This window comes from Amblyomma maculatum, chromosome 4 (genome assembly GCF_055883805.1).
Source record: "Amblyomma maculatum isolate TAMU_Amacu chromosome 4, ASM5588380v1, whole genome shotgun sequence".
Lineage (NCBI taxonomy): Eukaryota > Metazoa > Arthropoda > Arachnida > Ixodida > Ixodidae > Amblyomma > Amblyomma maculatum.
In genome coordinates, this window is record NC_139347.1 from 9,868,444 (window position 1) to 9,892,978 (window position 24,535).

General features: G+C 47.8%; 1 protein-coding gene across 2 annotated transcripts in view; it reads right to left on the minus strand.

Moving 5' to 3' along the window:
* LOC146190269 (epidermal retinol dehydrogenase 2-like) overlaps positions 1-24,535 on the minus strand; it is a 98,024-nt gene that overhangs the window by 4,863 nt on the left and 68,626 nt on the right. The window contains exon 3 of one of the 2 annotated variants that reach the window (XM_084600722.1): positions 12,491-16,026. The exons of the other annotated variant lie outside the window; for it this stretch is intronic. Within the exon in view, the coding sequence (XP_084456848.1) occupies positions 15,942-16,026 (85 nt within the window). The 3' untranslated portion in view covers positions 12,491-15,941. Of the gene's footprint in view, positions 1-12,490; positions 16,027-24,535 lie in introns of those variants that run through there. 2 annotated transcript variants of the gene reach the window in all.

Below are 24,535 nucleotides of genomic sequence, written 5' to 3' on the forward strand. Positions count from 1 at the left end.
GCCGACACCCGCACAGGGTCACCGGACAGCGCATATACGACTTCTTCCTTCTGCATACTTGCACTGTCGTTACGCGCATCCGGCATAGTTGCGCCCAATGCCACGGCTGGCATAGGCTTCTCGTGCAGCTATCCAATACAGATGATAAAGTAGCGCCTGGCCCCAAATGTGAAAAAAGAGAACAGGGGAGGTTTTTCAGTGGAGATTTACGGTTGCCCGACAGAGCAGTTCTGAAACAAAGTCTTGCAGTACGACAGCACAGCGCACCTTCTCACACTGCTCCAAAATTGCCAGTTTGCGATTTGATTTATGTGTGAGCTGTCAAGTAAGGTCGAATTGCCCTTTAAACTAAAAGCGTTTCCTCCCCGCTGCGGTGGTGCAGTGATCACGGCGCTCGACTGCTATGACCAGGGATGCGGGATCGAATCCCGGCAGCGGCGGCTGCTTTTCGATGGAAGCGAAAACTTAGGCGCCCTTGTGCTCTGCGATGTCAGTGCACGCTAAAGGATCCAGGTTGTCTAAATTTCCGAAGTCCTGCACTACCGCAACTCTCATAGCCTCAGTCACTTTGAAACGTTGAACCCCATAAAGCAAACCATACCGAAATACTTCCGGATTTTTATTGGAAAGCAATACCACTCTAGGTTTCGAGCCTTCAGCGTAGCGCGGCGGTTGCCACGTCTTACCCACGTCTTACCCACGTGACGCTATGACGTCACATCCCACGTGACAAAAGAGCGAGAGATGGGCTCCCAATTCAAGCGATCGGCGTGGCGCGGTCGGAGCTGCGGCTCAGTTGGCAGGAGCTGCCAACCTGGGTATCTCGTATCACATAGAACGGTTATGTCAGAATCAGCCTGCTAGGACCCTGGCATTCACTTTACCCCTATAGGCCACTAATGCACGTTCATATCGGTTAGTTAAAGCGGGGATTTATATGTGGGCTGAGGAAGAAGAAAAAGAGAAGAAGAACGCTCGGTCACCCGCAGCTAATGCTTTCGCTCAATATTTGGTTCAGCAGCGTTGAACTCTTGTAATTCTTTTTTTTTTAAACACGTGGGCGGTTGGGCGCTTTTCTCCGAGCATTAGGATAACGTGTAAGATTAAAAAGAGAAAAGAAAAGGAGCACCACGTTGGAATCGAAGACGAGAATTTCTCAACGAGAAAGCTTCGCTTCCATTAGCAAGCCGAGTTCTTCAACTTGCTAGAACCCATTAATAATACCAGGTACATTCGTAATACTATCGTTTCGTCTCACTGAACACTCATCCGTCTGCTGATTTCGCATTAGCGTTCATGCCCATTAAGCGATTGAATTTGAAATTGGCTTTCCCAGGTGACTTGGTTAACTGGCTGAGCTACTGGAATTCAGCCAGTACCGCGCCAGTACTGCGTCCATTTGATCGGCTAGCTTGTCCCACCGAGGTAGCTTCGAGCGGTTTTATTTCCAGCAACAGTGCATCCTTGCCTGAGCCACTGTCTTAGCCACTGACAACCAATCACACAGGCCTTGGGTGCCACTGAGGTGGCTTTACATACATAATAATAGCAAATTTGAACAGCATTGCATTCTACTCTGTATGCCTAAAGCATCACAAGGAACACCAAGTTCGTCGGGACGACAGTCGTGAACCCTTTAACGAAAAATTAGCAGCTGCATTATGCTGCTCGCGACCCCCCCCCCCCCCCCCCCTCCTCCTCCTGCAAGCACTGAGCTCATCTGGGTGCCCGCGCACTCTGGAAACCCCGGCAATGAGGCCGCCAATTCTTCAGACCGAGGATCTAGAAACGAGGCACAGGCGGACCTCACACAATAGCGAATACAAATATCTTGGTGTGACATTAACAAGCAACTTATGCTGAAACAAGCACATCTCTAACACTTGCTCGTCATCCTTTCGAAAACTTCGCTTGTTGCGCCATAAACTATTGGATGCACCTGTACAAGTGAAAAGATTAGCTTATGAAACCTTTATAAGGACTAAATTAGAGTATGCCTGTAATGTATGGGACCCGTATAATATCACCAACATAAACGCACTAGAGCGAATCCAAAGAAAAGCTTTCCAATTCATGTTTTCGCAGTACAGTCGAACTGTCTCTGTCGCTGCTCTAATGCAATCGAATTCAATACCTACCCTTCAGTCCCGGCGAAAATTTCTTCGAGTGAAATTTTTTATTTTTATTATTTAATCATAAACTTGGAATAAATTCTTCACCGTACCTGATACTAGCGAACACCAGACAAACCCGACACTCCCACCCTCTTCCTCTGATCCCGTACTTTGCTAAGACTAGCTTATTTCAACGCTATTTCTTTCCGTAGACCATCAGTGATTAGAACAGCTTGCCAACCTCCTGCCTATACAGTCTCTTAACCTGATAAATGACAATGTTTAGTATTATTTCATGCTCTGCTAATATCATTTGCATTTCCTACTGTTAGTGCTGTTTTGTTCGCATTTCGGTATTACCGCTCATTGTAATTATTTGTTTTTAATTCACTACTACTTGGGCCTCACGGCCTGCAATATGTAAAATAAATAAATAAATAAACTCATTGCGAATGCTCGCGCCGAAAGACAAATATACCCACCTCCCGACTCTTCCCTCACTACCCGACAGCAGCACTTATGGCACCGTCTGCAAACGCGGACCATACCACTACCGACTCATCCTCTCACTACCGACTCATCCCACCTTCCTGCCCTCTGTGCAGTGCACAGAAGGCAGACCTAATACATATCTTCCTGGCCTGTCCGGCCTCGCCTCCACCCGGCCGGCCGATGCCACTCCAAACAGGGGAGGACTGGGAGACCTCACTACGCTCACGGATCTGGTAAAGCAGAAGATCGTCAGCGTCATGGACCTATTAGGCGTGAACTTTTAAGTGTAGTGGGGTCGTGCGGGGACCCAGGGGGCCTAAGAGATCCCGAATTCCTCTGTAAAATAAAGTCTCTCTCTCTCCCTCTCACGTTACCATTGACCACGTAGAAAAAGAGTGGTCCAGTTGTTATGTTTGCAACTATATACGGTATACTTATGACACTGAAAGACAGAGTTGTATAACAACAGTTTAATGTCATTCTTTCAAAAGGTGCACAACAAGTGTAAAGTAGCAACGTGCCTAAAAAGGACAGCTGAAAAATGCCCTGTAAAAAAATACTCCTCAGAAAACCACGAGTGTACAGTGCTCATATGTCATGGAAGTGCAGCTTTACTACTCTGTCGAAGTTGCGACATGTGCGCATCCCACATTCCAATACTTTGAGCATTGAAAGAAACGCATCGACAGCCTGACAGCGCTTCATCCCCGCTAAAATGGGTACAAAGTAATAATAAACTGGGTAGGCATAATCTCATCAACACAGTCAATGCCGTTTCTGTATACTGTACCCGTTTATATTGGTCTGAAGCGCTTGAATTGGAGATAAAACAAGATGTTGAGCAAACGATCTGCGCAAAATCCAGAAAAGGCGCAGTTATAGCGGATAATAAACGCTTTACCAGCAGGGTGACCCTGATTGCACATTTACAAAACGTGCACGTTTCCCAAGTTGTATTGTTGGTCCCATTCATAGCCTCCTATATACTATCCATACCCGGTCATGCATGGCGCCGAGGTCAAAGTATGCCTACCGTCGCGTTCAAGGTGGAAGTGCTCCGTCGGCGCCCTGCGGTGAGACAGCAGCCACTGGTGGCAGGGTTAGGAAACTCCGGCCAGTTTAGGTTTCAACTACTTCTGCGACTGAAGGAAGGAATGATTCTCTGTTCACGCTTGTCTCAACCGCCGACATCGGGAAGCACTCCTTTTCCGCCAATGGTGGTTCGAATCGCGATCGAAGACGAAGGCCCTTTACAATGATTCAAGGAACTTTCCTCCGACCGCTATGAAATGATTTGGCGGTAGCGTCTCAAACGGGGGACAATGCTTCTATGGAAGTTTCCTGGCCCTAGAAGCAGGTTGTTTAGAGGACTATAGATTCCTCCTTTTTGCTGGCGTTCCTACGGAGAAACGGCAAGCCGGCTGAAATTACGCGATCTGTGTTAGCAGTAAAACCCCGCAACATTTAAATACGCCTGTTTTACTTAGTCACACGCCTAATGTTAAGCAAGCATATTTCGTGCTGCTTCTTACAGTCCAAATTTCCTAATTTCTTAACACAGAGACACCGGTCGCCTGCTCGACAAGCGATGCGGGCGGCACCTCAAAAGACCCCAGTGGTAGGTTAACTTATTTGACAAAGACCCGCTTAGTAACTTTATGTCTTCATGTCGCCAAGAACAATCGCTGGTTACATGATCGACAACTCGACTGACAGGAGAACATCGATTAGCGCATTCTCTTCGGCTGCAACTGCAATTTAGTAGCTTGATCTGCTAGCTTTTTTGAATATTTTGAGTTTTGGCTGAGGCAAGGAAAACATAATTATGCGCTCACTGGGAAGAAGTGCTTTCTACCTTGCTACAATCTCGGCTACGCGCACTGCAGGGAGAAAGTATAAATCGTTCTCTAGAGCTCCTGAAGGCAGAATTCAAAGCGCAGGACTATAAACTAACGTGCTTGCCACCTAAAAACTTTAACACTCGAACATGATATATAAGCACACAGTTCTGCGCTTGTGCCAAGCGCTCCGTAGAAAAAGGTCCCTCGAGTGCTAGTGCTGCTCCTCGACCGCGCTGTGCGTAGAAAGCTAACTTAATGTGCATCACGGCGCTTTGTGATCGCCTCTACCGCCAAGTTTTAAGCAGCCCAGTGGGAGGCCTGGTTGCGAGCACCACTTCGCGTCGAGCGACAAAACTAGGTGCTCGCTGTGATGAATGAATGAGTGAGGCGCTTCTCCGCAATGAAGCGCACGTCGCATTCTAACAATCACAAGCGCAACTCGTCGCGCAGGTGGAAGCGTAAGGCATGAAACGGTAGCGCCTCATGGCGAAAAAAAGTTAGCTGTGGTTTAGCTTCTGGTTAAACCTGCAGTTACGCGAGAGCAATCTGCATGGCTACGCTTAGGTTCGGCTTGAAAGTAAAGACAAGACTTTTGCACGTACTAGTTTACTCTATGGTTTCAGCTTTATTTATGCCATAGGGGGTAGTTTTGACCTCTAAAGTGCGATGAGGCGAAAGCGTCTGTTGCGCAGAAGCCCTCCACTACGGCACCTCTTTCTCTCTGTTTTTACTCCCACCTTCGCGATGACGCGATAGCGTAAGCTACCAGCCAACATATAAAGCCCTCCTTTAACCGAGCCGTATGAACGTGCCTGCGTGGCCTAGGGATAACGTGAATGCAAAGGTTTTGGCAGGCTGAATTTGATATCACCCTCCCATACGAAAGGAGAGGCCCGAGTTGGCAGCTCCCGCCAAAACCATTCCTGCCTATGTCCAGTTAATGCTCGGCCATGTCAGCTGCCAGCTACAGCCTCCCACTACCTCCTCCTCTTCCTCCTCCTCTTCTTCTTCTTCTATTGGTTGCTAGGCAACGACTCAAGGTCAGTATAATCACGACCAAGGTGCGACCACAACGAAAGTGCGATCACGGCGAAGAGGCGAAGAGGCTGGCGCAGTGGTAGCTCTCGCTACAAAATCACTTGACTGTAGGAAACACCTAGTTTCAGGCGCATCTCGCTAAGCGGCGCTCGCAACCACGACTTCTAGATAACAATTTTGAACCGGCGCGCCGAAACGGATGACCGGGCATGGAAAATATGGGAGGCTACAACAGTGCACCAGCATTAACATTCATATTGGCCTTCATAAAAATGGATACAAGCGAAGAGGTCCCCCCCCCCCCCCCCCTTTCTCGTCATGAATTCTGCCGACTACATGTAGTTGATGTCGTTATACAGACAGCACCATGCACTGTAGCTTAATGAAAGGCCGCCCGCTTTCGAGACTTCCGACATATTGTGGTTATAGTGCAACATGTCAAAGCTATTCGTCGATTAGAAGCCAGAGAAGAGTTTCTGTGCAGTTGCTTTGGGGTGGATCTCAGCGGCTCCCTTTATTTATGCTTTAGTTTTAGTTCCCAGTTGCTCATCTGTAGCATTATGCATTCCGTATAAAGAGAAATGATTGCGTGCACATCATCTTCTATCATTAAGGCATGAGGCGGGGCGTTGAAACGAACATCCGTCCAGATGTGGTTAGCATGCATGAATGTCCCCTGCGCGCTCAGTATCAAAAGCCATGCTGAAAATTCGCGCCACAATCACAGTTCAATTTATCGCTGAAAATTTCTGCACCAACACTGACATAAAAAGAAAACTTCGCTGTATTTATAAGAAAATAATGCAACAGTATAACACAGGTGTGCGCATTCAGTGTACCATTGCGAAGCCTAGCGCTTAAGAGGAATAGTACCTAGTTATCACAGTGCGAACTTTTGGCGCGCGATGTCAACAGGGCAGAAAAACAGTGCGGTTTCAAATATAAAAATGAATGTATGCACCTTAATAAGCGTATGAAAATCACGTGAACGAGATAATTCCAAGCAGCAATATAAACATCGACAAACAATTAAGCGCGAACAGTCAAGCACTTACACTGTCATTTAGAGATGAAACACGAAAAAAAAAACAGTTTTTTAGGTGTCGCCAGCCCTTCATTGCAGGGTAGCTAAGTGGTACCTTGTCCTTGTCAACCTACCGCGTCTTTTCAGGCGTTTAGAATTTTTTCCCGCCAAAGTAGCAGGCTTCCAACTTAGAAACTCAACAAGCGCAGGAAGTTACGATAGAGTGCTCGATAATTTTGTTCGCAGAAGGCAAAACAACGGCCAAGACGGTCTTAACTTGCTATGACTTCGACGTCAGTGCGTGGTCAGAGCATTTGAAAAATAACATTTTTTCCTAATTTATATATGTTGAAGAGGGGTTTATTGGGGGTTATTCGAAGGACTGGAGACGGCGACCGGTGACACAAGACGATCGTAGAGCGAAGCACAATCTCGTTCGAACAAGACAGTCCGAGCTCTCATTGCGCGCGCCAGCTGATCGGCGTCTTCATCGTAGTGTCGGTGCTGTATCATATTCTTTTTTACAATATATATATATATATATTGTAGTGTGGTAATCTTCATCGATATAACCACTGACATGCGTCGCGTGCTGCCGCTCTCAAGGACGAAGAAGTTGTTCGCTGCTTTGCTCTTTCGCCACGCCTGACGCTTCGCTGCGAGTCTCCTCTGAGCGGCTGGAATCATCTGGGTTCACCGAATAAACACACCCCCTACAATTGGTGCAGGTGCTGCTGGGTACGTTCCCGTCCACCCTGGAACTAAGAAGCCGCACGTTACTCTCTGCTTCCAGCATGCCGGACGACACTGCCACGACATCGTCGCCCCTCCCAACCACCGTGCTGTGTTCTGGAGCTCTACGGCAGCGTGATCCGTGCTTCTTCAGTGGCACAGTCGACCAGGACGTCGACGATTGGTTGGCGGCATATGAGCGCGTCAGTAGCTACAACAGATGGGACGACGCTATCAAGCTAAGCAATGTAATCTTTTATCTGACTGACGTGGCGAACCTCTGGTTTCGCAACCATGAGGCAGACCTGCCATCTTGGTCTGTATTTAAAAAGAATTTTGCAGAAGTGTTCGGCCGCCCTGCTGTTCGCAAGCTCCGGGCAGAACAACGCTTGCGTGAGCGCACTCAGCAAGTCGATGAGTCGTTCACTAGTTATATAGAGGACATCGTGGACCTATGCAAGCGTGTCGATCCGCTAATGACTGAAGCGGATAAGATCGAGAACATCATGAAAGGCATCTCTGACGACGCGTGCCAAATGCTCTGGGTAAAAAATCCTGCCACGGTGAGTGACGTGATCAAGCTTTGCCAGAGCTACGACGTGCTTCGTAAGAAGCGCGCTTCTACCCGGCGGTCCGATGTTAGAGACGACGCCATCTCTACACTTGCGCTGGGCGGTTCTACCCCATCAGAGGACAGCCCTTTACTTCAGCAAATTAAAGCCTTCGTTCGAGAAGAGGTCGCCCGCCAGCTATCGCTGGTCCCTCAGTTACAGGATAGTGGCCGCCTTGTTCCTGACATGGCTCCGTCTTTGGCCCCTACCATACGGCGTGCCGTTCAAGATCACATCGCTGACGTCCTTCCGCCCAGCTCCATGCTCCCGCCCAGCCCTGTGCTGCCGCCCAGCCCCGTGCCGGCGCAAGTAACGGCACCACTGACTTACGCCCAAGTTGCGGCCAGGCCGCTCATGCCATCAGCATCTCTTTCCTACCAGGCCGCTCCTTCCAACCTTCCTTCACCTTTGCCTGGGTCTGCATTCCATGTCCCTATTCCAAGGGTACGCCAACGCCCTACGAACCCTTGGCGTACCGCGGACAACCGGCCAATCTGCTACTCTTGCGGGCTACCGGGCCATGTCGCACGCCTTTGCCGTCAACGCCTTCCACCTTCTCGACCTGAACTATGGAACTACTCCTACAATACAGACCAGCCCTCGCCGAGAAATCCGCCCAGTTCCGAATTTGTATCTCGTGACAATCAAACGTACACAACTCGCCGATCACCTTCCCCTCGTCACCGTTCCCCGTCCCCACTCCGACGTTCTACCGGCACCGTTGAGGGAAACTAACAGTCGCAGTTCCCGGGGCAAGAACTGCGCTTGGTTCGAACTCTTCAAGTCCTCGGTGTTCTCCCACTAACGTAATTCAAGTGTTTGTCGACGGCGTCGCAGTACTCGCTCTAGTCGACACGGGCGCTGCCGTATCAGTCATCAGTGAAGCTCTTTGCCGTCGTCTTCGTAAGGTGACCACCGCACTTTCCGACTTTTCGCTTCGCACCGCCTCATCACAGCGCATTCATCCCTCAGCGGCGTGCACGGCCCGTGTTCTCATCGAAGACGTCTTATACACCATTGAGTTTATTGTACTGTCTCGCTGCTCACACGACATCATCCTGGGCTACGATTTCCTTTCCACTCATCATGCCGTTATTGACTGCGCCCGCGCGGAAGTTTCCTTTTTACCTCTTTGTGATACCGTCTTGTGTGACGTCCCTACCCGGCCTGCAAAACTCCTCGTCGCCAGTGACACAGACATTCCTCCATTTTCTGCTGCCCTCGTTCCACTCTCCTGTGAAAGCGTTATTAGTTCGACTGTCTTCTTCACACCTTCCGACGCCGCTTCACGCCATCCCTGCCTCCTGCTTCCATTTGCTGTCCTCAAGTTCGAAGATGGCCTTAGTGCAATGTACGTCTCAAATCCATTTTCGTGCCCGTCCGTCCTGCTACGCGGCGAGTGTCTCGGTCGTATTGAAGAACTTGATCTCGCGCTTGTAAATACTCTTCCTGCAACGCCTACTTCATTAGACGTTAATGTGCTCAGCTCTTGCGATACAGCGACCGCTTCGACACCACCCGATGTTCTTCAACAAGCTATTGACGCAGATCTCCCACCCGCACAACGCGATCAACTCGCTGCTCTTCTACAGAACTTCACTTCTGCCTTCGACCTTCCTCACACTGCTCTAGGTCGCACGTCTGTCGTTACGCACGCAATCGACACTGGTACAAACGCACCTTTACGACAGCGTCCTTATCGCGTGTCGGCCTCTGAGCGCCAAGTCATTGCTGACAACGTGGACGACATGCTTCGCCGGGGCGTCATACAGCCATCTAACAGTCCATGGGCTTCTCCGGTTGTTTTGGTCACCAAGAAAGATGGTTCCATCCGGTTTTGCGTCGATTACCGTAGGCTTAACAAAATCACGCGCAAAGATGTCTATCCTTTGCCGCGAATCGACGACGCCTTGGACTGTTTACAGAGAGCCGAGTATTTCTCCTCTTTGGATTTGCGCTCCGGCTACTGGCAGGTACCGATGGCTGATAATGACCGCTCGAAAACTGCCTTTATAACCCCGGATGGATTATACGAATTCAACGTTATGCCCTTTGGCCTCTGCAATGCCCCGGCTACTTTCGAGCGCCTGATGGACACTGTTCTTCGTGGACTCAAGTGGCAGACCTGTCTTTGTTATCTGGACGACATCGTAGTTTTTTCTGCCGACTTTTCTTCTCACCTTCTCCGCCTAAAGGATGTCCTCACGTGTCTCGCCGGCGCTGGGCTTCAGCTGAATTTGAAGAAGTGCCACTTTGCCGCTCGAAAACTCACAATTTTAGGTCACGTAGTTTCTAAGGACGGCATTCTTCCCGACCCCACCAAACTTCGCGCAGTTGCAGAGTTCCCGAAGCCAACCTCCCTGAAGCAGCTTCGGAGCTTTATCGGCCTCTGCTCCTATTTTCGACGTTTCATCTTGAACTTCGCCTCTATCATCGCTCCCCTGACCCAGCTCCTTGCCGGCAGCTCCGACCTTTCCGCCTGGACTCCAGCCTGCGATAAAGCCTTCGACACTTTACGCCGCCTTTTGGTTTCGCCGCCCATTCTACGCCACTTTGATCCGGCTGCGCCTACGGAGATCCACGCTGATGCCAGCGGTATTGGGCTTGGTGCCGTCCTTACCCAACGTAAGCCTGGTTACAGCGAGTATGTTGTGGCATACGCCAGCCGAACATTGACAAAGGCAGAATCTAATTATTCAGTCACAGAAAGGGAATGTTTGGCCATTATTTGGGCTATCGGAAAATTTCGTCCTTATGTGTATGGTCGACCGTTTTACGTTGTGACCGATCACCACGCTTTGTGCTGGCTTGCCTCTCTGAAAGACCCGTCCGGTCACCTTGCTCGCTGGGCTCTTCGTCTCCAGGAGTTTGACATTCATGTAATTTATCGATCAGGCCTGAAACATACGGACGCGGATGCTCTTTCCCGCTCGCCATTGCCTAGAGATAATTCGTCTGACCACGTCTGTGCCTACGATTTGTCGACTCTTACAACTATCGACATGGCTACCGAGCAGCGGAATGACCCCTGGATCAATGCACTTTTGGATTTTCTCTCAAGTCCTACTCCCGGTCATTCATCCAAAGCGCTCGTCCGCCAAGCCCACCACTTCTCCATTCGTGACGGTCTTCTCTATCGCCGCAATTATTTGCTCGATGGACGGAAGTGGCTTCTAGTCATCCCGCGTCATCTCCGTGCCGACATTTGTGCTGCCTACCATGGTGACCCACAATGTGCTCACGGTGGCGTATTGAAAACCTACACGCGCCTACGTCTGCGATTTTACTGGCGTGGAATGTACCGCTTCGTAAGACATTTCGTGCGCGCTTGCGAATCTTGTCAACGCCGAAAAACTCCTCAGAAGTCCTCTGTTTCGTTGCAGCCGTTACCCTGCCCTGCTCGTCCGTTTGACCGCGTTGGCATAGATCTCTATGGCCCTCTTCCGACTACTCCTGCTGGAAACCGGTGGATTATTGTGGCAGTAGACCATCTGACTCGCTACACTGAAACATCACCGTTACCCTCTGCCTCTGCAAGAGACGTTGCTTTGTTCATTCTCAACAACTTGATTCTTCGCCACGGGACTCCGAAGGAACTGCTCAGTGACCGCGGACGCGTTTTCTTGTGCGACGCTCTCGAGGCCCTACTGAAAGAATGTCGCATCATTCATCGCACCGCTACTTCTTACCACCCTCAGACGAATGGCCTGACAGAACGCTTCAACCGTACTCTCAGTGACATGCTGGCCATGTACGTCAACGACGCTCATTCCAACTGGGACCACGTTCTTCCCTTCGTAACCTACGCGTACAACACTGCGATACAGACCACCACTGGATTCTCTCCCTTTTTTCTTCTTTACGGGCGCGAGCCAACCTGCACAATGGACGCGCTTTTTCCCTACCGCCCTGATGTTTCTGAATCAACGCCACTCTCGGACGCCGCCCAGTACGCAGAAGAATGCCGTCAGCTCGCTCGTTCGCTTACAAAGGAAAATCAGTGGCAACAAAAACACCATCGTGACACTGGTGAGGCGCCTTCATATGCGCCCAACTCCCTGGTGTGGCTCTGGGTTCCTGCCACAACCGCCGGCCTGTCAAAGAAGCTTCTTGCTCGGTATCACGGTCCATACCGAGTCCTTCAAAAAACATCTCCTGTGAACTACGTAGTTGAGCCCGTTACGCCATCTGCGGACTTGCGTCGCCGTGGACGCGAAATAGTTCATGTGGACCGAATCAAGCCCTACTACGCTCCGTCTGTCCTTTCGGCACCATGAGTCGCCAGGATGGCTCCTTCTCTGCCCGGGGGGAAACTGTAGTGTGGTAATCTTCATCGATATAACCACTGACATGCGTCGCGTGCTGCCGCTCTCAAGGACGAAGAAGTTGTTCGCTGCTTTGCTCTTTCGCCACGCCTGACGCTTCGCTGCGAGTCTCCTCTGAGCGGCTGGAATCATCTGGGTTCACCGAATAAACACACCCCCTACAATATATATATATATATATATATATATATATATATATATATATATATATATATATATATATATATATATATATATATATATATATATATATATATATATATATATATATATATATATATATATATATATATATATATCGACCCTTCGACCCTTCTGCTGTGACGGAGATTTACACTGACGCCAGCGGCGTCCGTCTTGGGGCAGTGCTTGTCCAGCTACATAGTGCGGCTAAGTGCGTTATTGCCTCCGCCAGCCGCACGCCACCAATGTGAGCCCACCAACCCTGTCACAGCATTGCATTGTCTTGCAGTCGTGTTCGCAGTGCGCAAGTTCCGACCATTACTATGTAAACGCATCTTCACTATTGCCACCGACCATCATTCTGTACGCTGACTGATTGAACTTATTCATCTGTGCGTCTGGTTTGCTGGGCATTGCGCCTACAAGAACATAACTTTGCATTTATGTACAAAGGTGGGCAACGGTACAATGATGCATATTCCTTGTCACGCCACCTATTTCCTACATTGGTCCACTACGAAGACAGTTTCGAAAGGTGTTTAGCCTCGTTCGCGCCGGCGTTCCCCAGTAAGGCGACGTTTAGGCGAGATATAAGTAGCGACCTCCCACTGCAGCCCCTTATAGAAGACGCAGAAGAGCACATTCAACGCCATTTACTGTCAAAGATGGTATGTTGTTAAAGAACAACTACGCAGTCGATGGTGCTACCCTGTTTTTGGTCGTCTCGAGAAGTCTCCGCGCGCAAGTTTTGCACGCTGTGCACGATGACGTCCCATCCGGACGTCTAAGCTTCTGTCGTAGTCCGCACCAAATTCCAATCAATTCCAATGACTTAGGGCACGCACCACAACTCCGGCCGGTCCTTTGTAGCCCGTCAAACCACCATCTTCACATTTTAAAAAGATTGGAATTGACCTTCTTGGTCCCTTCCAAATTCTTTATAGAGGGACGCCGATTGGTGGTTGTGTACGAAGACTATCTCACCAGATGCGCGGAGACCGCTGCTCTCGTTACCGCAACGACTGGCGATGATTCGTCGTTTCTTCTACACTCTGTTATTCTGCGCCACGGCGCAGCCCGTGCTATAATACATGGACGACAATTTACTGCTGATGTCGCGGAAGAAATGCGGCTGCTTTGAGGGTCAGGCTACTAGCACCCCATACCGTACCACCCGCAGACCAAGGTCTTACCGAGCGCACCAACCCCACTAATCTTGTTGTCTATATACCACTCGCCTGGCCATGCTACCGTATGTGACGTACGCTTATAACACGGTAAATCATGAGGTCACCAGGTATCCTCCTTTCTGTTTGCTATATGCCGGAGCTCCCCGCGTTTTCCTCGATACCATATCTTTCCCTTTTCCCATAACGACGAGGCGTCCGTTGCCTAGATACAATGCCGAGCCAAAGAAGCCCGTCGTATAGCCCACTTACGTACCCTAACGTTGACTTACTCTGGCCTCTCAACACCTCTCGAAAGAATACTACGACCTGCATCATAGTGCAGTGGCTTACTCTCCTGGAGATTTTGTCTGGCTTTAGATGCCAACACGCAAGAGAGAATTGTATGAGATGTTCCTCAACAAGTACGATGGCCACATCGTAGTGCTGGACCGACTGAATGTTTATAATTGCGTCGTCGCCAAGGTGACGACGGATAACTTGCGTTCCCGCAAGACACAAGCCGTTCATATGGCTCACCTGAAACACTGCTATCGTCCATCAGCCAACTTTCTCGAGGACGTCTGCCTCCGGGGAAATTGTTACATCGCGTACTCCGTATCACACAGCCTTTGCTGGGTCAAGCACTGCACTCCTTGAGATTATATCAGGATGCCAGAGAGGGGCAAGGAAAAAAATATTTGCTAATGGTATGTGCGCCCGGCGCGAACAGCAATGCCGCACAGAAATTAATCAAAAACTGCCTGAAGAAAAGACGCCGCTTTGCAACTCAATAAGGACAGAAAAAAAAAAAAATCAAAAGGCGCTATTAGGCCTTCCTCCGCCGCAATACTTAGGCCTAGGTGTCGCGGTCTTGTCTGTTCTAGACGGGTTTGTTGGATCTGAGCTGTAAAAAGAATCCTTCGGGGCCTTGAAAATGGTTTCGTTGATGCCACCCTTAGCAATCATTCACAGTGCCACGACGGTTATGACTGCACATATTTGAGCATAAAATAAACTTGCCGTCTTTACGATGTTCGTATATAATACGACAGGCCAGCAGGTATTAGAAAATAGCCACCTTCTTTCATGGCACGGGCTTCAACGGATCTCACATATTAAATGCTAGTCAGATAACACTGAAGTAAGTCTCGTATTCTTAATTCTCGTAGCATATGATTGTGCAAATTAATTGCGCACTTTGCTGTCAGAATGTCGCAGAGCACGTTGTGCAATTTATGTCTTGGCAATGCTGCTTCATCCATTACATAGTGAAGAAAAGAATAACAACCACAAAATCACCGGAAAACACAGAATGCCCTAAGAACGAGACAGATCACACTTAACTAACCGGCGCCAAGTATTGCAACCACCCCTCAACTTATACGCCTAGAATCATGATCCGGATCAATAAAAAAAGCTTTCAAAACTAGAATTCTCCTTCAGTAGATGGAGTAGGCATACACAAACATACACACGCTCGCACAGGTTTCATGCGTTATCCAAAAGGGTCTATAGCTGCAAACACAGCTTAAACGCAGGCACCTCTCCTAAAACCCAGTAGGTTCCCTGAAATCGATGAGCGTCTACCCGCCCAAGTTAGCATATGAAAGACCCTGACAGTGCTTGAGTATGTCTAGAAAGGTCAGTTCTTTCGCACATACATCCGCGTGCACTTAATGCCGAACTCTTGTCCCTATCTACTACCGACTGTCTTTGATATTAAAGTTTGCAATGACCATGTCCCAGAACCGATTACCTTTCAGTGTAAAGTTAAATTCATTTAAGCGTTTGTTATCTATTCTTGCGGGTAAACTCTTTGGTGCTTCGACAAAATCTCGAAAGTGTCCATCGTGCATGTGCAGACCGTTCGAATACGGCGAACAGTGCATGGCTCGAGTATGCGTTGAAGAATGTGCGCCACGCCATGGACGAAAAAGAGTAAGAATGAAGGCATGCGTGCTACAGGGAGGAAGCGGCGACTCACCGCATGCGTGTAAAAGGCATGGGGGAGCATTCACTAAGCCTTCCCAATCATTTTTTTTTCAAGCCCCTGAGAAAAAGGCGACGTATAAGCTTGCCTCCAAACACAGCAGTTGTGTAACCAGAAATAACGGGACCATGTCCCGAGAAAACAAATAGAATGGCACCGGGTAACAACAAGAGCAACAACGGCAGCAGTGGGTGAACAAGGCACAGGGGACAAGACACAGAAGAGCGCCTATGCACGTTTGGCGAGCAGTTGTAGGTGCAGACTTTAGCCACGAAAGAAGGCGATGTTTCTTCGGCATTCTCCAGAGCAGGCAACTTGAGTTTTCTGCTACTCGTGCAGGTGCAGATTCGCACATGCAGAAGGCGCCAGCCACAGCTCCGCAGTACAGGCGGTGAGGGACGGACGCCCCGTCGACGTGTCGCCTACGAGCGGCCGTAGTAATGGGTCATGGCCTTTTGCGTGTTCATGAGTCGGGCCGCGATGTGCAGAACCTTCTCCGGAACCATTCTGCGAGGAGAACAGGCGAAGCACACTCAGGCCCGTACCGGTACAACACACAACGAACACACACTGACAGGTACACCGGCATACAAGAAGCAAACAAACAAGGAGGACACGGAAAGAGCGAGAGACAGGCTGGTGGAAAGCTCCCAGGAAGGCGATAGAAAAATATGAGGGACTCTAAAGCTCAGTTTTCAAATGCATCGTCACAGCGTTAATGGCTCATCTTTGTCGTCTCTCATTCCACATCTTCGTTTGCCTTTGCAAACATCTGCGCTTCAGAGCAAACTAGTGATAATTTAAGTGGTTGGTTCAAAACTCCAGAAAAATAGTCACTTTTGCATGCTTGCAAGGTGGCACGTGCTCGCTTAATTGTCACCTCTCTAACCTCACAAATACGTATTAGCAAGTCATCGTAAGCTGGCCCATAATGTTAAATACCTCACGACGTAAATATATCTCCTCTTAACCAAGAGCCTACCTGCATGCGTGGCCTTGTAGTGGACTCGGCATCCAAGCACCCCCATTTCACCTTTTCTTTTCGGTGCAATTCATTTACTTTTTATTTGCGCCGTTCCACGTGCGATGACAATCCTGACCTGACGTCGACGCCGCCAGGTTAAGCGGCATCCTCCGCTGTCGCGTTAAAAAATGCAAATACTCCAGCCGCGCCATCTCTGCCGATAGTGGATACACGCTTCGAGTGTGCCGTAGGCGCGGCGCATCGCCAATGAGTCCAGAATAAGCCCCCCTACCCCCCCCCCCCCCCTCCCCTCCCTCCTTGTGCTGAAACGATTTGGTGGGCTAGTTGGTTAACTAACCCGTATTGAACAGCGCTAACAGAGAAAAACGCAAAAGACGGGAACCAGACGAGCAAAGCACTATCAGCTTAAGATTTATTTCCGTGAAACTAAGTTATAAATACATAGATGACGCTGGGCTGAAAACACACAACGCATAAAGAAAAAAGGCGACAGAAAGCAACAGAAGCACTCGGAAAAAAAAAAAAAAGAAGTGACAGCTTTTTTTTATCAGTGCTAATGAAGGAGCGAATTTACCTCCTTCAATACCTTCAATGCAAAGGAAACAAAAAAGCGAAACGAGGCAACAACGCATTGGAAATAATCGAGGCAGTCAAGATAAAAGTAGGGAAATGTATTTGCCAGTGCTCTTTTGCTATAGCGCTGCTACAAAAGAGCTGTCACTTCTGCGGAACTGATAACCTTTTGTAATTTTTTCCGACCGTCTCTGTTGTTGTTGTTGTTGTCGTGTTTTTCTCTCTTTTTCTTTTTTTTTTTTTTTGTTCTGCGCAGACACGTTGTGTGTCTTTCTACACCAGCGACATCTATGTATTTATAACTCAGTGCACGGAAATGATTCTTCAGTTGACAGTCATCGTTGCGTTAGTCTGTTTCTTGGTCTCCTGTGCTTGTCTCAGCTCGCACTGTCCGATACAGGGCCCTAGGTGACCTGCGCGTGCACAAATGCAAGCGTGGTACAAAGCGACATTTTTTGTCATTGGTATGTTTCGCATGAAACTTGACTGAAGTAACATCATTGTAGACTGGCCGCAATCTGCACCGCCTCGTTTTTCATTATTTCTCTCTCAGAATAATATAAATCGCGACCTGCGAGGTGACGACTGACAGCAGCAATAACAACAATGTCCCCCGCCGGATCCAGTACCAAAAGCTGCTGGCTGTAGATGGCGAAAAATTAGAATAATGTTTACAATAAAAACAAAATGGAATGTGCGAGCCTTGGTCACTGATCTGTATATATGGTCTCTTCCGGGGGATGCGCAATTTAAGCGGCTCGAGCTCACGCTCGTGTGATAAAAACCAGCCGGGCAGCTAGACATCTGAATGATCTGCACACGACAACAGATTATTGAGGTAATACTCTGAGCGATCACTTCCCGCCAGCAGTTTAAATTTGCAGATTAACTCCAGGAGGTCTAAAATTATGTCTCATTTTTAAATCACAATGCTGTAGAGCTTGAAAGAAGACATACCACATCGCGATTTTTATATGTCGTTCAATCGTTTCGTGCGTTTTCCTTCATGACAAAGGAAGATATTTTTTGTTTTTAAATAACGTTGTTTTTTGCCTCAGGGCATAATGGAATATGTAGAAAATAAAGGGGGTATTTAATGAAAGGAAAAAGGTTAGCCGATCTAATAAAGTTCAACAGAGAGCGATGATAAGGCCCTTGCGTCCATGCAATATATGAAGATGAGTTGTTCGACGAAAGGCCCACGGCCGTCAGGTGCCGAATTCTCGTCGGCTTCAGTGCCGGGCAAACCCACAACAAGTGGTGAATATCTGCCTCGTGATCTGGTGACTTGCAGATAGGACATCCTGGACGTTGACATATTTATATATATACATATATATATAAAGCCTTAAAGTTAGATTATCATCAGAAACCGCACTCATGCCTCAGTCCTTTTTATTGTTTTTTATCATTTCGCGACCCTAACTCTACCGAATCTTTAGCCTCTCATTAAAATCCCCGGGAAGTGAAGCCGCTCTGTATTCATCTGGTGCTGATCCGAATCCATAGTCAGGATTATGAAAAAGAAAATGTCCTTTTTTTTCTGACCGAAACCAACTGTACTAAACATTTCGGCGTCAGGGAGTTTCAGTTTTAAAACTTCCCCTAGGGTTGCAGAATATTATATGCCCGAGTTTGGCCCAAATCGTTTTTCATGAAACAGAGGCCGTTTCTGCAGCCTGTTGCGGCGCCGTCAAAGCAGCTGCAGATCGCAGAGAAGCTGCGCTAGAGCCGTGATTGTCGTTTCAGCTGTCTATATCAAAGAGAGAAGTTGACTGTGAATGATGATTAGCCGAAGCGTATCCTCTTGTCAGCGCAGCTGTGGTTCAGCTAAGTCGAGCGACGCCACGCCATCCTATAACCTGTCTCTGTTTGGAGAAGGTACAGCTCGCGTGTGGGACGCCACGATGTGCGTGTACTTGATCACAAGCCGATGGGCTCAATTGCACCCGCCAGTGCAAAAAAAAAAAAAAAAATCACGCCTCTAAGAGAACACAGGTTGGTTGACACCCTTACTGCAGACGAGGTTCAACCTGTTCCCAGTCACGTTTTCCTGCCATTATAATGCCTCCCAACAGTGGAGAAACCCTGCCGACCTATAAACTTCGAGGAAAGCACAATGAATTCCTAGAGAAAAACTGGATCTTGTGCACTCGTCTTGATGAGGCGTCGATAAGCGGCAGATCCGCCGGCAATGAGGCTACAATGCAGCTTTATTTTGTCTAATTAGAAGCGCTAAGCCTGTTGAAACATATACAGAACTTGAAATGAACTAGAAGCTTCTATGGTAGTGTCAGTGACCGCTCATAAATCGCAGAATATTACCGATGCAGGTCAGAAGAGAAACGTGACTAGCACTGTGTATCATCGCGTAACTTGTACGGTTACATGTATAAGCCATGTGGTGCCAGAATTTCCTTCTTCATGTTTAAGAGATGGCGTCTTTCCTTAAAATTTGTTAACTGGTTTTAAATCCGGCGCTTAATAGTGGACGTTGACCTGTAGTGCAAAGCAAGACGCCTGAATTAATTACGGAATTCTATATCACCCCGTGGTCTTGAAGACTGTTCAGGCGTCCCAGGAGAAACATCACTTGAATTAACGTACTCGAAACTGAGTGGTTTAGCTCTCGTGGTTTGTGATTTGCGAATAAGCTGAACGAAATACAAGGGCTTGCACCATGCACCGTCATTTTTATTGAAGAGTAAAGGTTTATGGAACCAGAGAAGCATGTGAGTTCTGTTCGGCCGAATCGAAAATTATAATCTTCAAATGCTTTAGAGTGGACTTTCTCAGCTTCAGCACGCGGGATTTTATGCGCTGGCTCGTTGTGACACTAGCTACGTACGGCTGCCAAACGCTGCTCCAACGATAGCTTTGCCAGTCAGCTTATTTAATTACCACGCGTTAGTCTCCCTTGAAGATAAGTTTGCATTCTTGACGATGAAGCTGACAAACGTATGACTCCTGCAGCCTTGGCCTAAGAGAGCGGTATAGGGACAAGCGTCCTCTATAAAACGCCACAATTCCCACTTCGTAAGTATACACCGATAGAGGCCTTCGTTGCCAGGAAAGCGATTAAGTAGCGGGTGTAGACACGTTCATGAAAGTAAGACACAAATGGGAAAAATAAAAAGAATGCATAAAAGCGGGCCGAAGAGGAAAGCCCCGCGCCAGAAGCCGTCGGTATTGAGCAGCTGCCACATATCATGAGGCAGGCGGAAAGACGGCGAAGGCCATCTTCGGCAACAACTCCACTCACCGCAAGTGGCGAACGTACAAATGGCCTTACGGCATATGCTCAGGTATTAATATAACCGACTGCAGCGCCCACGGACAACGTTGCTGTAGCTGTGTCATTTAGTTTCGGCCAATGCTGCCGAGAATTCAGACTTGAACCTGTTTTAAAAAGTTGAGGATGTTCAACTGAAAGCAGGAATAGGCTGGGTACCTTACAAAGATATTGTAAAACGAATAACACAGGGCCTAAACAAAATAAAATGTACCCAACCAACATTCGTTGTCTGCTTGAACAAAGGGCCGTTAAAAGCTACCAGCACATGTCCCAAGCGCGCGCGCGCACGCACGCACGCACGCACGCACGCACGCACGCACGCACGCACGCACGCACGCACGCACGCACGCACGCACGCACGCACACACACACACACACACACACACACACACACACACACACACACACACACACACACACACACACACACACACACACACACACACACACACACACACACACACACACACACACACACCTACTTGAGTCCTAAGAAGCAGTTCTCTTTTTCGCTGTGAGACCGCATAGACTCCTGAGCTCAAAACGTAGCATACTCAGATGTATCATGTAGGTGAGAAAAATGAATACCGCACGGAACTGCAGGACGAAAAAGCAAACCGGCGGTTGCCAGCACTGATGTAGCCTTCGAGCCGATTAGCTCCTTCCAGGTGCTGACTTCGCAAAGCTATACAACATTTCAGTTTTGGCAAAGCGCACAATTTTTTCGAAATACTCTTTTTGCGCACAAGGCGCTTTTCAAAAGTAGAGAAGCAGCAACTATAGCGCTTCCGAGTGCTCGATATCAACGGACAAGCTTGGCAAATCGCTGCTGTCGACATAAGGTACAAAACAGAAGCTACAGAGAGTAAAAAAAAAAAAAAATACTTAGCAAGTTTAAACGCATCAAAATATTATGTGATTCGAGCACACAGCAGGAACAATTTAAAACAGCACCGACAGACAAAGAAGCAAGCGCACAAGAAACATGCAGACACACAAAAAAAGGTGACACGGCAGCCAATAAGCCCCAAAGGATCGTGACGACATAACTTGCTGGTAGCCGGTCTCGTATTACTTCCGACCCTGCTTTGGAACCTGGCGATGATGGCGGCTACGTTCATCTTCAAATCAAAAATGCTAGCCAGTTAAGAGAATTCGAAGCTGCTTGCTGATATAGGGAGCAGCAGACGTTTAGTATATAAAAACCTATCTTGACATAACTGTAAAGCACTCTGACAAGCTGTGCCGACGAAACGACCGCAAAATGCGAGATGTTGGCATCCTTTAATTGTTGTAGCTGGCTACCTTTTCCCTCGTAACTTGATGACGTGTTATTGTTCGCGGCAGATAAATGTTCTAGCATTTGCAAGACTCCTTAATAACAGGCACGTAAATGATGGCCATGATTCCACATGCAGCACAGTCAACGTGCGTTCAACTATATCCGCGTCATCCAGCTCTGCTTTCTGTAATGGGGTACTGGTCCTGTTAAACCAAGCTGTCCGAGGAAGCACTTAATCGTGACCATTGAAAATAAACATGACTGCGGTATTTAAATCGCGACACTCATGCGCTGTCCTCACCTGGCGATAGTGACGACGATGAGCCGCAGTTGCGAACACTGTTTTTATTGTTTTTGTTTATTTACCACAAGACACACGAGGGCTGCGTGCCTGAATACCGACTCAAGACCCTTAGTTTTATTTAAATCTCACCCGATGTTTCTTCCAGCACAACTTATTTTGCCTTCTTTGCGTGTCATAATCAAGTTTGAATCCCATTCTGAGTTTAAAACGCCATTTTAGCCGAAGTTTAAGCTATTCAATTTCGTGCGGTGTCATGATCCTGTATACTAATTAAGAATGTTGAAATGACGCCATAAATGTTATACACTGTATGATTGTTATGGGAATTTTCAATTACTCTCGCGAATTCTTGTGACTGTGACGTGAAGACCTCGTCGATCAATCTTGATTTTCGCCACAAAACATCGGAGTTTGCTCGAACGTCGCCCTTACGATATAACATTGTCGCATAATACCTGTAGCATGCCGCTCCCTGTTCGCATTTGCGACACCCCAGTACCGTCTATAAAACTTCCACAGCGCGAGCTTCTAGGTGGAAGATATCACACGCATTAGTTGCACGTTCTCCTTCCGTACAGAGCAACGACATTTGGTTGCAACCAATATATGCCACCATGTTCCCATTGCAGGGAAGGCAGAAAAATGCACCAAGCACAGGATGACAAAACAAAACACTGCTGGAACACTTACGTAGTGAGTAGTCGGGCCACTGACGCCACGGGGAACAAGGGGAAGGGTGGGGTAGCTTCTCGCAGGTGGGTTGTTGGTAGCAGCCAGCCTTTGTCGTCACAGTTTTTGCGGGCGCAGCAATAAGCGTAGTGCACGCAGCAGCGCACATTTGAATACAAGCATGCGCTTAAGCGGGCACAAAAGGGTGCAAGGCAGCAAGAGCTAGTGTGGGTAGGTCGTGCGTGGAAGCAAAGCATTTCCGCCTTGCTAACTTTTGCAATATAGTGGCCCACAATTTTAACTATTACTGCTTGTTCCCACAACACAGACTGTATGGGCAACTCTTAAAAAATGGATGTACACGTTTTTGTTATCCACGTTTTTGTTATCCAAACGCTGCAGCAACATCCCTATCGAGATAGCCATTGCGTTCTGAGATTTCAAGGATTTTTTTTTTCCTTGCTCCTAGAAATGAGCAGCACTGAAACGGACAATGAAGTGAAAAAGAGAGGGTCATGTTGAGGACATTTAAAAATCTCCGGATCATCAACGTGCCTCGGCCGCTCCTACCGGGCTCGATCGAATGGCACCCAAGACTACGGTGCCCAAGATGTTGTTGTTGTTGTTGTTATTATTGTTGTTGTTCTTGTTCTAAAAATAAGCAAAATGCTCGCGCAGATACGGTGTCTGCTACTGGCAAGCCCCTAAGATTTTATTTTTTTACCGTAGAATATAAGCACGTCCACCTCGAATGCTTGTTTCTTAATAGTTGTTCTTAGTTTTGACTCCAAAGTAAACGCGAGCGTATTCAGTAAGAATGGATGAAAACCGCCGCCTCGTCTCTCGCCTACACCAATTCAAAGCTTTGTTACCTTCCTGGTTCAAATAAGCTCACTCGTCATTTGCATTGGTGTGCAGTACGTGACATGAATTGATGCCGCACAAACTTTCACGGTTCTACGCGTTGCTAATCGCATAAGTACCTTGCTTCTCATAACGGATAACTGCGGATAGAGTACATATAGCAACAGAAAAACAAACGAACAGGAAATAGCACTACAAGGAAGAAATGAACATCAGTGGCTCAAAGAAATGCAAATAAGTCCTCTTTTAATAATTTAAACTTGGTAAGGGACAAATAAATGCTAAAATACTGTTGTGTTCGAATTGGGAGGAAGCTTTTAAAAGCACTTAATCCCCAATTTGGAATAAACGGTATTTTAGAATTCAGCGAGCTCAAAAGAAAGAGTGCATTTATGACTGTGCATATGTAGTCGTTCAGAGAAAAGCACTTGATGAACAGGAAAGTAGAGGGCAGCGGGAAACACTACTGTTAAGTTGTTCGTCCATATACGCACAAAAAGATTAAGGTTCTGATATGAGAAAGACCGTTTTGAAAAGAGCTCCACGTCCAGAAACAGCTACACATTTTCGAAGCTTGAAGGTTTCTCGCAGTCCTTCCCTTCAAAACACGTGAAACGGATAATCCGCGATCAGGAGCTTTTCCACAACACGGAACCGTAGCCGCGCTCCTCTCTTAAAAGGAAGCTGAAAGGCTTTTTTGACGATTTCCCGAGGTGCGCGCATTAGAATACATGAAAGTTGTAGATTAAGCTCACGAAATGGTTTCGCGCTACCATATACAGTTATGACGTAATCTACAATTACATTTGCGACAATTTTCAGGCTTCTCCTCACAGCACTGCAGCAGTGTAGTGAAACTAGACAATGATGTCATTATGGGTGACATTTAGAGTTTCAACATCTTTCGCCCAATTCTTTCTGCGAGTCACCCGATGCTGCCAAACGACTCCTCGCGACCTAAACGTTTCCGCGTTGGAAATGCATCATCTCTAGAGATGACTTCATAACTGGTGTCTTGGTTTCCGACCAGGCTTGAGCACGCAA